Genomic DNA, 17,964 nt, shown 5'->3' on the forward strand with positions numbered 1-17,964 from the left:
TTGCTTTTGCAAGTGCTTCTTTACTCTATAGTGGAAGGGTGATCAGTAAGTCTTATATATATGAAGGTAATAAAATGAAGTCCCACCTGTCTGCAGAGGGACCGTGATGTGCTCCCGCCAGTCCATGTTCACCACTGCTCTGCCTCCTTTCTCTAGCTCCTTTACTATTGGACCATCCAAGGATTCTTTTTCTATTCGATCACTCACATCCTGAAATCGACAACACACATTAATGGCTTGTTGAGATTCGGCTCTAGAATTATGTGCCCCCCTCCCTCCTCAGCAGAGGTCCCCGTTTCGGCATCTTCTGGAAGATACTCCCTCTATCTGAAACCCTGGAGAGCTGCTGCCCTAGATGGGCAAATAGCCTGACTTGGTATAAGGCAGATTCCTGTGTTGAGTAAAAGGTGCCAGTAAATGGCAGAAGCCTAGTTTTCCAGCAGCCCCAAGCTTAGTGACTGCAGCTCCCTCAGCACAATCATTACTCCTCAGGCCCACATTTACCTATAAATGCAGTACAGTATAGGGTTCTGAAATTTGTATATAATCCAGTGCAGATTTAAGATTGTGAAATTAAAATAGCAGGCCAAAGGGTTGCGACTCACCTGGAAAAACTGGAGTTGCTTTTCCAAACTCCAGAAAAATGGATGCTTTAGTACACAGTTAGCCGAAGGACGCTTCTGAGCATCTGTACTTATCATTTGCTCTATCAAGTCACGAGCAACTATGTCCTCTGTTGAAAAAAGAGAAAGAAATATGTATACACAAGATTCTATGCAACTTTGTGAAGTTCCATGAGCAAAGTTCAGTTTCCACTTGAACTCTTGAGTCTCCTACTCTATCTAACAACTCTTGAATGCCATGGTTGTATTTTCTCTAGGTATAAATATACATTTATTTATTTTGGAAACAACAGAAGTGCACAGCTCCACTTCACAATAATGGAAAACTTCTCTGTTTGCTTACCATGCTTCTCTAGACTGAGGAAGTCTAGGCTGTAGGCACCCAGCAAAATGTTGGCTTGCCGCTGCAGGGATTTGCCAAATGGATGGTTGCCTTCAGAGATCACGTAGTAGAAGACACAGCCAGCTGAAAAAATATCCACTGTGTGTGTCTGTAAAGAGAAGCATTTTAAAAGAGAGATTGCAATGTAACAGCAAATGAAAGTATGAAAGTTACTGGCAGCAACATAAGGAACTTTCTTGCACCTTTGGCTGAACAGAGTCTTAGCTCTAAAGAAGAAAAAAGGGCTCTGATATGGTCAGGAGAACCCCGCTAATCCAGGAGCCAAAATGCGAAAATAGATAGTCGGACAGTCTGTGCTTTTATTTAGTAAGGAGCAGAGGGTTTCAGCCTCTGGCGAAGGTTTTAAATATTATAGGTTGTTTTGTAATTGTATTTTTATGTGTTGGGCCAATGGCCGTAAATAAAACTTACTCACTCACTTACTTACTTACTTACTTGCACCTTTGGATGAGACATACAGGTATACAACTTTTAATTATAATAACTCAGAGCTCAAGGACCAGATATATCTAACCCCATGTCTCACTCAGATAACTCTGCCAAATCCGCTGTGGGTTGTTGTTGTGTTTTTTAAAATAATTCATTCCAGCACTGAAGTCTATAAACCTCAAGCTTCGTTTAAAAGATGACGGGGAGACATGAAAGGCCATGTGGCATGCACCCATCTCCAGGAGGTGGGGAGGAAGAAAGCAGCTGAGATACATTCCAGACATCGTGATACTGATCAACATATTGCAGTATTTAGCTGCTGATATATTGCCATGTTGAAAACCAGATATGGCCCAGGCTCAAGTCCTAAGAAGAAGTGCAGCCAACTTACCGGGTTCTCTTTGCAGTCCTCGCTCAGTATCTCTGGAGCAATCCAGCCTTCAGTGCCTGGGACCCCGGACCGACGGCTGAAACTGTGCCTGCCCACTGCAAGCTTCTTGCAGAGGCCGAAGTCGGAAATCATGGCTTTGACCTTTCCGTGGGCATTGGGCATGGAGATGAGGATATTGTGCGGCTTCAGGTCTCTGTGCACTAATATAAAAATAGTGGAGACAGAGAGATTCTAAATAGTAAAAAGAGCATTTTATTGCTTATCTTAATTCAATAGGCTTATGTTACATACTTACTCCATTAGCACAGATATTTCCCAGTTTTCCTTTAAATTTGGGTGGGCTGGAGGGCATTACTACCATACTTTGCAGCAGAGGGAAACTCAGGTTCCTTACCTGCACTTTCAGATGCTGACCCCAGACCCTCTCATGTGCTTCTAGCTAAGTATGTGATGTCACAATAGGACATAGTAAGGAAAGGTAAAGGAGACCTGGGCGGTCAAGTCCAGTCAAAGGCAACTATGGGGTTGCGGCACTCATCTTGCTTTCAGGACGAGGGAGCTGGCGTTCATCCACAGACAGCTTTCCAGGTAATGTGCCCAGCATGACTAAACCGCTTCTGGCACACCGTGATGGAAACCAGAGTGCATGGAAATGCCATTTACCTTCCCTCCGCAGTGGTACCTATATATCTACTCACTTTCGAACTGCTAGGTTGGAGTTGAGACAGAGAAACGGGAGCTCACCTGATCGACAAGCCCAAGAGGCCCAGTGGTTTAGACCACAGCGCCACCCGCGTTCCCAATAGGACACAGTATTTGCTGCTTTCCCTATCAAATTGGTTCCTGCCTTCCAAAACTGTTGAGGCTTCACTGGGGAGCACACACACTCTGTACTGGGGTGAGTTATCTTTCCAAACCTTATTATAACTGAGCCCGTAACTAAGGCCTACTCTACAAAGGGGCAATGTGCACTGATGGCCTTATATCTAGCAACAATAATACGGTTGCTCCTTCCCAGCTCCTAAGTATCTTAATTTTCCCGGGGGGGGGGGGGGATTTGAGCCACTGCAGTGGTTGGATATTAAAATAAAACTGTTTCTTACCAATGTTGAGAGAGTGGAGATATGCAAGACCAGACATTGTCTGTTGCAAGAGGGTGATCGGCTGCAAACCATGCTGACTGAAGTCCTTCTGTTCCACATACTAGAATTGCATATAAACAAGGTAAAAATGAGTTTAAGGTTGCAGTCCTATGCATACTTCCTTGGGAGTAAGCCTCATTCAGCACAGTGGAACTTGCTTCTGAGTGAACATGCAGAAGATCTAGCTGCACAGCTTGGTATTCCCTGCGCTCTATCTATGATCTTGTATGTAGGCTTAAATTAGTGCTAATGTCTTAAATGGGAGAGAATTAGAACAGTAGCAGTCTATCTGCCTCTAGTCACTTCACTGGCTGTGATTCACTGGCCATATTATGCACTGAAAACATAGAATAGAAAAAAATATATCCAGATGCAAAGCAATCACACAATTAAGCTTGAAATAAATACGGTAAGCTTGCAACTTGTGCACATTTAACTTGCGCAAAGGGGGCAGAAAATGGGTGGGCATCTAGGAAAAGACAAAATCCCACCACCATTGAACCCAATTACGTTTTGACGATACACACTTTTGGCTTTAGGCAGGATCCTTGGAATGTAGCCCCCATGTAAGTTGTGGCCTTAAAGGTAAAGGTAAAGGGACCCCTGACCATTAGGTCCAGTTGTGTCCGACTCTGGGGTTGCGGCGCTCATCTCGCATTACTGGCCAAGGGAGCCAGCGTACAGCTTCCGGGTCATGTGGCCAGCATGACTAAGCCGCTTCTGGTGAACCAGAGCAGTGCATGGAAATGCTGTTTACCTTCCCACCGGAGTGGTACCTATTTATCTACTTGCACTTTGACGTGCTTTCAAACTGCTAGGTGGGCAGGAGCTCGGACCGAGCAACGGGAGCTCACCCCGTCATGGGGATTCAAACCACTGACCTTCTGATCAGCAAGCCCTAGGCTCTGTGGTTTAACCCACAGCGCCACCCGTGTCCCATACTTTGAAGGATAAGCTGGAAAGCTGTGGCCTTACTGTAACTTAAATTGGAAACTTTTTTTCTTTTGAGCTGCCATGCCCTCCCAGTTTTAGCTGCAGATGCATGTCTAATCCATAGTTCACCTCTTGTAAAGTCGCGGCACAGAGCTCAAGGGCTATGTATTGGAACTGACGGTCCTTTTCCGTGCAGAAATAGCGGATCACATTTGGATGTTCATCGGATTCCCGCAACAGCTGCACCTCCCGGTCAGCGAAGCTGAAGCATTCGGGGAGAATTCTCTTCACAGCAACATCTCGATTGTCAAATGTCCCCCTGTAGATACGCCAAGATACAACAGAGAAACTCCTTAGAATTAACTCGATCTTGCCTGTTATTATCAGGCTACCATGGTTCCAACTGTATTGAAAGAATTTTATTCTGGGCTGGAAAGAGGGAGATTTGGAACTGTATGGATGAACATTTGAGTAAGTTGATGCACGAGATGCCTCCCTCACTTGTGTGGCCATCACAAAGATGGCAGTTATGCTGCAAGGGGTGCCATACTTTTTCCTACACAAGAGAGACAAATAAGCAAGAGAAGCAACTACTCAAAAGAGTGGCAGAGAAGAAGGTGCCACGGGTGGCACCCAATGCTTGTGCAATAGAATTTCTGGTTTCTCTGCTCCTCCAGCCTTTCTGCACACTTCCATTATCTGCTTCAGTGGAATCCACCAACCCCCCGGAGCAGGTTTTTGGGATGCCTGCAGAGGGAAGGAGAAGCCCTGTTGTGCAAGTGGGCAGGCCTCTCACACTGCAGTCAATCTCACCCCGTACTTCGAAGGATAAGCTGGAAAGTGTAAATGTAACATGGAATAATAAATATGGTGACAGAGTCCATGGAAACCTTTAACTCTGAAGGCCATGAAATTAGCTTTCGTTGCTGGAAACAGATGGAAAGAAACAGAGCCATTCAAAGTAGCACTAAGCAGCTCTGTTTGATTGAACGATCTGACCTGTTCTCTCCCTCCACACCCTGAGCCAATTGGGGTGCTAGCATGAGTCCATGTGTTAGCTTCCACTAGCAGGGCTTGTTAGTTCAATCCTGCCCAATGTGAACATTGGACACAGACATCAGCAAGTGTACAAGTAACAATATAGGCATGCATGTTTAAAGAAAATGTAGTAGGAGCTGTTTCTTCCAACACACACTCAGGAAAAGAACCACAGACACTGGCTTAATAAGTACCCCTTGGGTTCTTCCAGGCAACCTGCTTATTGAGCATCCACATCCCAATTTGTTTGCACAAAGCTGGTGGGAACGTTATGCAACATCTACAGTTTACTGGGCATTCATTTCAATTGGCTTGCGGGGAGGACATGCGACTTTGTGTCAAGAAGAAATTTGTTATCCCACACTTGCCAGTGCATTTGCCTTACTGCAAAGAGCCTTCTTTTTTTCCTTTTAAAAAAGCTAGCTTTGCAAGAACACCAAGTCAGAGTAGACGTATACTGTATTTGTCAGTATGCAATCGAATCCCTCCCACAATATAGCAACAGCCCGGAAGAAGCCTTTGGCTCTTGTGTACAGCATTCATGTCTCGTGCTTTACCTGTAAACAATGGTTCCCTCAGCTCCGTGTCCAAGCACATCCTTCGGGTTGAACGAAATCTTTCCAACCGCTATAGTGGCCATGTTTTCATCTGGAGAAGGGCGGAGAGGAAAGGGAGGGGGGAATGAACATACCCATGGCACCTTTTAGGCACATATTCTCACATGGCACTTAAAGGCTCAGCATGAAAGGAAGGGAAGACATTCAGGGTACTTTAAGGACTTCACAGGTTTCTTTTAAAACAAAGAAGCATTCAGATTTAGCAACTCCAGTTGCAATAATAGAATCGTTGAGCTGGAAGGGACCCCAATCTAGTCCAGTTCCCTGTTAATGCAGGAATCTTCCGCCCAACGTGGGGCTCGAACCTACAACCCTGGGATTAAGAATCTCACACTCTACTGACTGAGCTATCTGGCCTCATTTATGTTGTACGCTACTATAACTAAGCTGTGTAATCAGTCTGTAAGAGTAATAGCAAAAACCGACAATTGCATTGCCATAACAATGTTCTTATCCTTCACCCGACCTTTACCTGACGGGAGTTGTTACTGCATATGTTGACGGGAGAATGAGCAATGCTTGTATCTTTCTCCTTGGCATTCTGCTGAAATCTCTAATGCCAACCGACAGTACCACCTGTGTACCAGTCTCCGCAATGGAGGCACATGGAGAAAGGTGCTCAGTGTCTGCCCCATCACTCCGGAGCTCTCTTCCAGCTGGTTGCTTGCCAAAAACTAAACCGGGAATGTGCTGTCTGTCCTAGCTTTGGGGCATTGGGATACAATACAAGGATTGTCTAGAAAAGTTCCCAAGACTGACACTGTGATTAGGTAGTCCTCGGTGTCATGCAAGGTGAACTGAACCAACTTTATTGAAGGAATAGATCAGGCACCCCCAAACTTCGGCCCTCCAGATGTTTTGGACTACAATCCCCATCATCCCTGACCACTGGTCCTGTTAGCTAGGGATCATGGGAATTGTAGGCCAAAACATCTGGAGGGCCGAAGTTTGGGGATGCCTGGAATAGATGTATGCTAATTCATGTATGTCCAAACTTTCAAAAGATCCATTCAAAATAATAATATCTACGCCTGACCCTGAAATAGGGTAGAGACAGAGGGCTGTTGACATCTCTCCATCTAGGCTTGCTTAGTGCTGTCATATAGTCTTAGGCTGTGTATACCCTCCCCAAGCTGCTGGTTTGGGCATTGGTGCACTTGCAACATTAGCCACAATCAATATCTATCCTATGGTTGATTATGAAATACTGTGTCTTGATCCATTTTTTCTATCTGAATGGGGGGGGGCAGAGAACAACCTAGCTGCGTTTTAAGCTGGCGGTGTGTACAAAGCCTGAATCTACAAGAAAAGGTTAAGTTCGGTTTTATCACCTTCTTCTTGCTCAGTGGAAAGGCAGCTCCCGACATCAGAAGCGGAGACGTTGGAATAGGCGGAGTGGTTTGATGCTTTTGGAGACATGTTTGGTGAGCTGGTGGCCGAGCTCTCTGGCCTGACGCAGGAGCCATCCAGGAATTCTGCCTCGGGGGGCAAGTCAATGGGAGGATTGAAAGGCTGCTGCTGCAACAGCTGAATCTTCTCCTCCAGCTGTTTCTGGAATTGCTGATGTTGTCGCTGTTGCTGATTATGCACACTCTTAAGGGGGGGGAGGAATATGGATGGAAATTAAACTTTATTTTTTTAATCTCCAACCGCTGCTTTTCTTGCATTTAATGTTTATTTGTTTTGTGGCTTTAGGTTGTATCCGATTGTATGCCTTCATTCATAGTAGGATTTTTAATCAAGCAGAGGTTTCCATGAACAGAATCTCTGTGCAGCCCCCCAAATCTCCAGAGAATTGGGTACACTCTTTGGAACAGCGTGGGAGGCTGCAGGAAAAAGGAGAATTTGCAAAAATTTCCCAATCCCCTCTTGCAGAGCAAGGAGCTTCCCATCAGCAGAGGGGCACTTTGGATACAACTCCGTTATCGGGGTTAGCTTCAACATTAACAGCTTTAATTTTCACAGCTTCCAACCATGGAACGCTGGTTTCATAGAGTGTCAATAAACAGAAATTCATAGTGCAATTAATTTTAAATGCATTTCCCAATTTTTTAAAAATGCACATTATAATTGTTTTACCTTGAGATAAAAACATGCACTTTTGTGGGAAGCAGCTGACATGGAGCTTCAAGCAATTTCCCAACCCACACTTAGATGTAGCTACTTATCTTTGTCCCTCCTAATAGCGTGGGGTACTCCCAAACAATCAACTACAGTGGTACCTCAGTTTTCTAACGTTTAGGGTTTTTGAATGCCAAAAACCCGGAAGTAAATGCTTCCGTTTCTGAACGCACCTCAGAAGTCGAACAGCTTCTGCTGAGTCATCCCCCCTTTTCTCTATTGAATTTGCCGACCGCCCTTTGTGCCTTGGTTTTCAAACGTTTTGGAAGTCGAACAGTCTTCCAGAACAGATTGCGTTCAAAAACCGAGGTACCACTGTATTTGATACAGAATAAAGACTTAACTAAGGACCAGTTCTTGGAGTGCAGACTTTTAAGAAAGCTGTTTAGAAAATTAATATATAAACGTGCATTACTCTCTTGTACCTCATGGGTTATTTTAAAGATTACGTTGCTAGCTGCCATCAGGACTTGTTGAGGTCATGTTTGGGAGGGCATAAATCTCAGTTTAGTAAAAACAACCCCAAAATGTCCATGCTCTTGCTGTTAGTCTGCACCAACAACGCCAATCCTTCTTATCGATTCACAAGACTACCGTGCTGCAAACTAGACTATCATGTTGCGAACTGGCCAATTACCATTGGATATGTGATGACAAAGGCTATCCAGCCAACAAGCAGGAAAGTGCTCAGGATGACGGTAGCCGTGTCCTTGAGAATGGAATCGACGGGAGCCTCTGGTCGAGGTGGCGACTGGCCGGGGGTCTCTCCAGCATTCTCCGAAATGGGAGGAGGCAAGTCCTTGCTGGAACTGCCACCCATATTGATTGCCTGAGAGAACCAAAGATGGCATTAGTTCAAGGGGCTTCCATGGAAGGAACGACCTCGATTATGGCTGCCCAGCTGCTTAGAAAAAGGGCACTTGTCAACAAGGATAATGGCTTGCAAAGTTAACAACATACACTTAGGCAAAGGTCTATTTTTAATGTTTCGATGCCACCTTTCGGGGGACACGGGCAGTGCTGTGGGTTAAACCACTGAGCCTAGGGCTTGCTGATCAGAAGGTCGGCGGTTCGAATCCCCGTGATGGGGTGAGTTCCCGTTGCTCAGTCCCAGCTCCTGCCCACCTAGCAGTTCGAAAGCACGTCAAAGTGCAAGTAGATAAATAGGTGCCACTCCGGTGGGAAGGTAAACGGCATTTCCATGCGTTGCTCTGGTTTGCCAGAAGAGCTTAGTCATGCTGGCCACATGACCCGGAAGCTGTACGCCGGCTCCTTCGGCCAGTAACGCGAGATGAGCGCCGCAACCCCAGAGTTGGATACAACTGGACCTAATGGTCAGGGGTCCCTTTACCTTTTTATGCCACCTTTCAGGGCAAAGCCCTTCCCCCAAGGCAGCTTACATACAAAAATGGAACATGAAAATGAATACAAAACCAATTTTCAATGCTTAAAAGATCGGGGGGGGGGGGGAAGGGGAGAATAAAAAGTGGCTAGAAATTGCAAATCTATCAAGAACTGATTCATGCTTTTCAAAGACATGATTCCGACCCAAGATAGTGAAAATCGTATTTGCATGGCTATTAAGCAGATAGAAATAAAACAAGGAAACAAGCCTGCCATCCTTTAGCGCTTATTTCACATGAACTTCCCTGGTGTTGCGAAGCTGCTTTTGAAGCAGTTTGGCCATGTTACTCAATAAACTCACTGTTGCATTTATTGAAATATAAAACATTATATACACAGACACACACACACACATACATTAATACTCCTTTCTTAAATGGGGCTCCCTGTGTTCTCCCATCTAAGGGGCTGAGATCTTCCATGCCTGCTTAGCTTTAGCAATACTGCTACATCAGGTGTTCCTGTGCTGTTCACAAAGCCCACAAACTCACACTAATGAGTTTGTACCAAGTGGCTTTGGATGTTACCCACCTAGGCAGGAACAGGGTGTACAAGTTCCCCTGCTGCCTCTGAAAGAACATCGCATCTAAAACACAGCCTTCACACTGCTCCCAGCTGGGAGACCCACAAACTTCCTGGTTTGGGGAGAATGTAAAGGTCGTATTTTGAATGAGATATTGTTGCAGAGCAACAGGAACAGAGGCCGATGTGTGCACCTTGTTCCTTTGCAGCATGGCAAACATCTCAATCAACTAAGCGAGAAACACATCTGACTGGAAAAATTAATGGATGATTCCCCACCCCACCCCCCGGCCAATCTGCTTAAAAGCATGCTCAACAAAAAAGCGCATCCTGTAATTTGCACGCACATGACTGAGGAATCCCATGCAAATCCTGTCTCCCCCATGCATTCACTTTACACAACGTGGAACGTATTCTGTGATGACAATTTCCTAATGACTCTGTTAAACGAGACCTCGTTTATTCACCAACCTCTTCAAAAGCAGCTTTGTCCGAATCCGCCGGGATCACATTTTCGTGCCGCTTTGGCAAATTGCTTGGGAACTTCTCTAGGATCTTAGTCGGGGCCGATAACGGTGTCTCGTGGTGCCCTGGAAACAAGAACGTGCTGTTATTCCCAAAGGGAAAAGATGGCCAAGCAAACGAAGATCAGACTGGAGATACTTATATGCAGATGTCTTCTGAGTATGGCAACATGTGGCAACTCCACTGCATTGCAGCCAAGGTCCAACCAGCTCTTTCCAACTGTGCCCGACTTTGGGGAAGTTTGCAAGCATAAAGGCAACAGCGGCTCCCCAACCCTTGTTTGTTCCCAGCACCTGTTATTTAGCAGTAACTGGCTCGGAACTTATGGAAGTAGGAGTGGGGAACCTCAGGTCCGGTGTGTGTGTGTGTTCAAATGTGGCGCCCCACACCTCTTTTCCTGGCCCTTAGAATTCTCTCCAGGGCAAACCCCCTCACTGGCCCTACTACACTCCCCAAGCCCGGCTTGACTGCATCCGTGAAGCCCGATACTGCCTCTTGCCAATCTGGGTGGAGGGCAGAGGCAGGCATAAGTATGGAAACTTGTCCCTAGTCAAATGCAGAAACGAGTTCTATGAAATTTTGCCTCTGACCCCGCCCACTATTGGTATGTGGTCCTTGGGATGTTTTCCAGAAGGGAAGGTGGCCCTTAGGTTGCAAAAGGCACCCCAGCTCTGATAAAAGCGCCCATTTAGCTATCACTAGCCTGCTAGTTGGATAGACATATCCTCTATGAATTCAATAGCTTTTTAAAGCTAGGTAAAGGTAAAGGGACCCCTGACCATTAGGTCCAGTCGTGTCCGACTCTGGGGTTGCGGCGCTCATCTCGTGTTACTGGCCGAGGGAGCCGGCATACAGCTTCCGGGTCATGTGGCAAGCATGACTAAGCCGCTTCTGGCGAACCAGAGCAGCGCACGGAAACGCCGTTTACCTTCCCGCCAGAGTGGTACCTATTTATCTACTTGCACTTTGACGTGCTTTCGAACTGCTAGGTGGGCAGGAGCTGGGACTGAGCAACAGGAGCTCACCCTGTCACGGGGATTTGAACCGCCGACCTTCTGATCAGCAAGCCCTAGGCTCTGTGGTTTAAACCACAGCGCCACCTGCGTCCCGGCCATTAAAGCTAATGGCCACCAATTCATAGAATTGTAGGACTGGAAGCGTCATCTAGTCCAACCCTCTGCAATGAAGGAATCTTTCCCCCAAAACGTGTCTCGAACCCGCAACCCTGAGATTAAGATGCTCTGCCGACTAAGCTGCATATTATTGAGTAATTCATGATGTAGTTGAGAATTTCCTACAGTTAACTATGTACCAGTTTGTATTAAACTTTGGCGTGTATTTTACCTTTACCTAAAATCCACTATCATGTCTTGTAGCGATGGGCCTATAACTAAACAATTGCAAGCTTCATACACCCAAAAACTCTTCCTGTAAAATGGTGTGTTAATAAATTAATGGATTTGCAAATGCCTGCTCATTAATTTTTTAGTTCTTAAGTTCTTACTCATGATATCTTTATGGTATGAGCAAGGCAGGACTGAATACTTAAAATCAAGAATTTCCATTTTGCGTATCCCCTGGTAAATTCATGCATACCCAATCTGAGGATATAATATGCATCTTAAATTTGTATTCTGTCCACCAGAGGGCAGTGCAACACAGAAAAAAATCCTGATGTTTACTTCCTAATACCTATTAAAAGCCAGTGATTCCTCAAATAGCGCAAACTGTTCTTCTGTTTAAATCCGGATGAAAACTTCAGATCTGTACTGGGGGTGATAACACACTCTTCAATTGTTACGCCGTGTGTTTTGGGACCCTCAATCAGCGGTATGGGACTTCCCCGGGGCTAGAGAGAGAGAGAGGGAGGGAAATTGTGCAATTACTTACTGTTCTTTGAATGCAGTAATGTCACACTTAGAAAGATAACAAGTAATTTTAAAATTTTATTGGGTGTTCATTTTATATCACGGATGTTCAAGCCGATTTTTAACATACTAACAGATGTTTCAGGCAAACAATGAACTCAAAGAGCATGGGCCATAAAGCGCCTCTGTTGTTGACATACGGTAAGCTGCTCAGAAGGTAATTTCATGTATTTTATTTGGGTCATTAATTCAAGGCTGGGCGTTGCAAAGAAGTACTTTAGCCATGCTAATTATGGGATAAGTCAAAGACAGTTTCTGAGTCTTGTATGGGAAGGGCTTCACTGATGAGATTGCTAAAATACTTTTAATAGATTTAAAGTTTGGAGAGCAATTACCAAAGGAGAATGATGCAAATCCATTTACTTTTTGTCATTAACGTGACACCATGGTGGCCACAGCTACTGCATCTAGACCAAGCTTGTGGAACTCGCTCCCGAATGATATCTGAACATGGCAAAAGACTTCCTTATTCCAGCAGGCATTTTAAGTCAATGTTTGAGGTTCGAGGATGACTTTGCAGTGTTTTAATTCTCTGTATGGTTCAATTTCATGTACGCTGCTTAGAATTGCTAACGATTAAACAGTTTATACATGCCTTAAAATAAACAAGCAATTTACCAGAGTTTTTTTTTTCCTGTTCCACCCCCTCCCCCTTTATTTGAAATGGCCAGAATTATTCTTATCTGCTTGCTGAACTCATATAGCTTGCTTTTTCCTTTTTCTTTGGACAAAATAAGCCTTTGATTCTTGTCATTTACAGAATCAAATATTTCCCCACAATTGGGACAAAAGATAAAATAAATAAATAAATAAACAAACAAATAAATAAAATTCACCCTAAGGCATCTATTCATTCGTTTGATTTTTGTAATCACTTCCGATGATACATCCCAATGGGACTGATCAATTAAAAACCATTTCACACCCAAGACAGATACCGACAGGGACACTGAAGAAACTGGATTATGAATTCATATTGCGAAGAAATGCAGAGAAAGAGCTCAGGTTCCTTTCTCTGTTTTTTTTTTTTTTTTGCATCTGGATTCCAGATTCTGGAAACTGTCCTTCCTAAAGATGAGGCCTCTTGGCCAGCTTACCATAATAGCCACTCCTTCGTGGACCATCGATGGCGATGCATACAAGCCCGTAGAGTATTTCCCTACGTAGAGCGTTGGCCTAGAAGGGAGTCAGGAAGAAAATATTACAATGCCTGCTGTTTACTTCTTTATTTAAGATACAGCCGTACCTTGGATCTCGAACGCCTTGGCTCCCCAAAAAATCGGCTCCCAAACGATCAAAACCCGGAAGTGAGTGTTCTGGTTTTCGAACGTTTTGGAAGTCGAACGGACTTCCGGAACGGATTCCATTTGACTTCCAAGGCACGACTGTACTTCTGTGCTTATTTTCGGGTGAACCCGAAACGGTTGAGACAAAGGTGTCGCCATATATATACACAGTGGTACCTTGGTTTAAGAACAGCTTAGTTTATGAACAACTTGGCTTAAGAACGCTGCAAACCAAGAAGTAGGTGTTTTGATTTGTGAACTTTGACTTGGAAGCAGAACATGTTCCGCTTCCTGTTGAGTGTGTCCTATTTGTAAATCGAGTCCCCCGCTACTATGGGAAAACACACCTTGGTTTAAGAACGCTTTGGTTTAAGAATGGACTTCCGGAACGGATTAAGTTCATAAACCAAGGTACCACTGTACAACACAACCACCTGCAAATATCACTATATATTTTACATAATAACATCAAGCCGAGCAACTGGAAATACATGCACAAAAAGGACCAGGTCTGTTCTGGAAAAGTGAAGTACAAAATGTAACAGCTGTAACTAGGCCCAAATGTTCCAAGGGCTCAGACGGAGCTGTTCCACCTGGCCTTTGGGTTGGTTTCTGTTTGATACTTATGTTTCATTCTTTTATTGGTGGGCTATTTGAAAATAAGACTGCAGTTTTTAATTTTTAATTTGTATTTTAATCTGTATTTTAAATTAATTGTTTGTATGTTTTTGCTGTGATTGTAATTAGTGTTAGCTGCCCTGAGTCCGGTTTTTGGCTGGGAAGGGCAGGGTATAAATAAAATTTTTTTATTATTATAATTATAATTATAATTATTATTATTATTATTAATCAGTCTGGAGCGACAGCCACAAAACCCCTGCTTCCATGTTCTACACCAGTGCCATTCATCTCAATGGGCTACAACAGCTTCCTGTTTGCACGTCTGCATTCAAATCTGTATCTCCATTTTAAGCATTATGAATTAAATATGGAAATATAGTTGCTGCTTTTTAAAAAATGTTTATAGTGCTAATTACTTGACTTGGAAGGGCTGAACCCAAACTTTGCCTTATTAAATCCCATGGTGTCCTTGTATTTTGAAACTGCGTTACAGTCATACCTTGGCGCGGCTTCCGATTGGCTGCAGGAAGCTCCTGTAGCCAATTGGAAGCTGCGACGGACGTTCGGGTTCCAAAGAACGTTTGCAAACCGAAAACAATCACTTCCGGGTTTGCGGCGTTTGGGAGCCAAAACATCTGCGTTCCAAAGCGTTCGACTTTCAAGGTATGACTATACTTTCACAGAAACATCTTGAAATATCAAATAAAATCTTTGAGCATGACTGCAGGACAGTAAACTGAATTGTGTAAGTGTTGTTTTTTACGGCGTATTGTGAAAACAAACATACAACTCCAGTCCTCTTATTTTCTTTACTTAACGTTTGTATATTCTAATCTCCAGGCCTTCCCAGATGACAAAAAGCCAAACAAACCTATAGTGGTGCTAGTTCCAATTCAAGAATAAAGTGAAATATATTCCTTGCTTGGGGGGGGGGGGAATAGCTATGCTATCGCTAAGTAAGGTCATTCGCTGATTTTAAAAAATTGACCTGGATTCCTGTGGATCTGCCTATCTCATTTCAGCACCCCCAACACCTCCCTGTCACCATGAGATGTTGCACCTGGATGAATGTGGTGAAAATTGGGGGCCTTGAAGCAAGTGTTTGGATCACAGCCATTATTGTAAGAACAGGGAGGAAATACACTATGGCAAAGGAGAACCAAGAGTCTACCAATATATTTAAAGGGCAGGGGAGGGGAACATTCAAAAAAAGCAGGGCAGGGTTATGGAGCAGGGATTTTGCTAGAAGATTTTAACATTTCAAGAGGCTACTGATACATGAGATATTCCTCAAACAGAAATCAAATGAATGATTTCAGTTTCAGGAATATCCCATTACATCCATCACATCTTGGATTTCTGTTTGGATTGTATTTTTGGGGTGGTGGGCATTGAAGCAGTCCGGCACTAAAAAGAAGATCGACAGTAAAACAATCATTTGGAAAAGCCCTCCGTGAACATGCAAATTATTTAATATAGGGTGATTTCGTTACATAATCTGCAGAAGCGAAGTGTACAATTATTATTTTTTTTAAAAAAAAACATCATAGGTTACTTGCAGGAAATGGGAGACCACAGTGAAAGCATGTTTTAATTCCATGCTAGATAATAACCAAGTTGACCTGACACAATGAACACTTTTTTAAAAAAATAATACCATTTAGGAGGGGCAGAAATTATACTCACATCAATTTGCTTTTGGCCTCTGTTTCTTTGGGAAAGGGATACTTCCACTTAGTGATGCGTCCAACTTCGCCAGACATGAAGGTGAGATAGCGCAGGGTTTCTATGCCCACATTTGTGTGCATCACTTTCCACAATCCTTCCCGCTGCCAGATATAGAAGGCTACGACAGGGGAGCCGTAATTCTGGATCCACAAGACGTCGCCTGACTCGCTGTCCACAGTTACCACCAGTCCGTCTCCGTTAGATGCAAAGTGGGACATTTCTGCAAGGTAAAGAGATGCAAGCAATCGCACGGAGCCTTTGCAAACTCATAGTTACATGAAATGTACAGTATTAGCACCTCAGACTGAAATTAGAACCCCAGTTCTTACTATATTGGACGTCTTCATCAGGCAAGGTGGCTGCGTAGTCAAAGTAAGTGGCGTTCCATCGTAGCTCCTTACTCTTGGTATCGTACATGGTGATGGTATACTCTGGTCCAAAAAAAAACACAAAAAACCCCAAAATTTCAATTCATACTGTGTCAAACAAAACCAAACACCCACCTCTCTTGCTAGACGATCCTCAGAACAAAGTATGTGGACACCTTCATGTTATTGTACTTTTTGCAAATTTCCCCCCATGAGTATGATTAGCAGATTTAAACACCCATCCTGCAGTATTTTGAAAAGAAAAATGGACTCCTCTTATAATTTGCTGCTCAATTTCTGATTATAGACTTTTTTCCAGTTCATGAAACTACACGCCTGCCTCTGAATGTGGACTAGCGTCTGTCTTACAAGCTAGAATCTCGCAGATCATAGCTGTGCGGCAGCTCCTGTAACCTTCAAAGCATATTTTCCAGTTTCTGAGACTGCGGGTTGAGGAGTTCCTGGCTTCTGCGCATAGGACTAATGATATGGTTACAAGACAGGATCTTGCACTACTGAAAAATGCTATCGAGTTAAAAGACCAAAGGCCACGTTCAGACAGGAACATGCAGGCGTTTTGGTTCCCACGCCCAGCAAAATAACGTACTTGGGGTGCCCTCTCTGCAAAATGGTCTTGGGCCTGCTAAGGGTCCTTAGAACACAGGAAGTTGGCTTCATATCAAGTCAGACTATCAGTCCTTCTATTGTCTACTCTGACTGGCAGCAGCTCCCCTGAGATCTCAGGCAGGGACAGAGAAGTCTTTGCTATCATCTGTTTCTCCGCAGATAGCTTTCCGGGTCATGCGGCCAGCATAACTAAACCACTTCTGGTACAACGGGACACCGTGACGGAAATCAGAGCGTGCAGAAACGCCGTTTACCTTCCTGCTGCAGTGGTACCTATTCTCTACTTGCATTGGTGTGCTTTCGAACTGCTAGGTTGGAAGGAGCTGGGACAGAGCAATGGGAGCTCACTCCATTGCAGAGATTCGAACCGCCGACCTTCCGACTGGCAAGTCCAAGAGGCTCAGTGGTTTAGACCACAGTGCCACCTGTGTCCCTGCCCATGAATAACACCAGATACAAGTGGGCAGGGGGCTACCACTGCATTCACAGGTTCCCAGCAGCAGGGGGTGGGCCACTGTGGCCAAGAGGGTGCTGGGCCAAATGGATCCTCCTTGGCCTTTTTCAACAGCCATTTCGACAAGACCCAAATAGTTTGTGGATGACGTGGGTTAACTCGTTTCTGACTGAATAAAATAAGATGACGAACAATCCACCAAAGGGCAAGCAGCCATTGTAAACTCCATCGAATGCATGCAAACAGCACAGTCCCATTGTTAGGTGAAAGTTAATGATTTTTTTACCATGAAGCCTTCATCTAGTTACGTTAAATAAACTTCATTACTATGAGCTTATTCCTTTCAGGTCTGGCTGGCTTGGCTTTCAAAAGTTACCTCTGAAGCAGGGGAGAGGTTTGGTGTGTGTGTGTGTGTGTGTGTGTGTGTGTGTGTGTGTGTGTGTTACCTGTTCGACCAAGATACAGGAGAGATGTAGACGGACACAGGCTTTCGGCAAATGAAGAAGTTAAGGTCTGCTGTTTTTCCCCTGTCATGAGGTCCACCACATACCAGCTGTCTTGCTTCTTTCCTAAATGGGAAATATCAGCATTTTAGTACTGCTAAAATCAATTCTGAAAACACCCCGTTCTTCAGTTTCCTGCCAACCAGCAACTGGCTACTCAAAACATTGCTTTTACAGCACAGTGTGCTTTATGGTAGAGCTGGAGGTCACGTTCCTTTCTAGGCAACCTTCTAGGGGCAACATCGCTGGTGGTGGGCGGGGCCAGAAGCAAAAGTAGGCGGAGCACATATCACTCTGTAAT

The 17,964-nt window shown here is 44.3% G+C and overlaps 1 protein-coding gene across 1 annotated transcript in view; it reads right to left on the bottom strand.

Moving 5' to 3' along the window:
- The window catches only part of ERN1 (endoplasmic reticulum to nucleus signaling 1), a 57,808-nt gene that overhangs the window by 3,997 nt on the left and 35,847 nt on the right, over nucleotides 1-17,964 (bottom strand). Inside the window, exons 6-20 of the mRNA XM_033138848.1 lie at nucleotides 17,607-17,729; nucleotides 16,041-16,142; nucleotides 15,670-15,931; nucleotides 13,174-13,252; nucleotides 11,841-11,997; nucleotides 10,095-10,213; nucleotides 8,335-8,526; nucleotides 6,908-7,169; nucleotides 5,517-5,607; nucleotides 4,051-4,240; nucleotides 2,950-3,049; nucleotides 1,847-2,046; nucleotides 967-1,114; nucleotides 606-733; nucleotides 87-210 (exon numbers count right to left, since the gene is read on the bottom strand). Coding sequence (XP_032994739.1) covers nucleotides 87-210; nucleotides 606-733; nucleotides 967-1,114; nucleotides 1,847-2,046; nucleotides 2,950-3,049; nucleotides 4,051-4,240; nucleotides 5,517-5,607; nucleotides 6,908-7,169; nucleotides 8,335-8,526; nucleotides 10,095-10,213; nucleotides 11,841-11,997; nucleotides 13,174-13,252; nucleotides 15,670-15,931; nucleotides 16,041-16,142; nucleotides 17,607-17,729 — 2,277 coding nt within the window. The remainder of the gene's footprint in view (nucleotides 1-86; nucleotides 211-605; nucleotides 734-966; nucleotides 1,115-1,846; nucleotides 2,047-2,949; nucleotides 3,050-4,050; nucleotides 4,241-5,516; nucleotides 5,608-6,907; nucleotides 7,170-8,334; nucleotides 8,527-10,094; nucleotides 10,214-11,840; nucleotides 11,998-13,173; nucleotides 13,253-15,669; nucleotides 15,932-16,040; nucleotides 16,143-17,606; nucleotides 17,730-17,964) is intronic.

Source organism: Lacerta agilis, chromosome 2, assembly GCF_009819535.1.
Source record: "Lacerta agilis isolate rLacAgi1 chromosome 2, rLacAgi1.pri, whole genome shotgun sequence".
Taxonomy (NCBI): Eukaryota; Metazoa; Chordata; class Lepidosauria; order Squamata; family Lacertidae; genus Lacerta; species Lacerta agilis.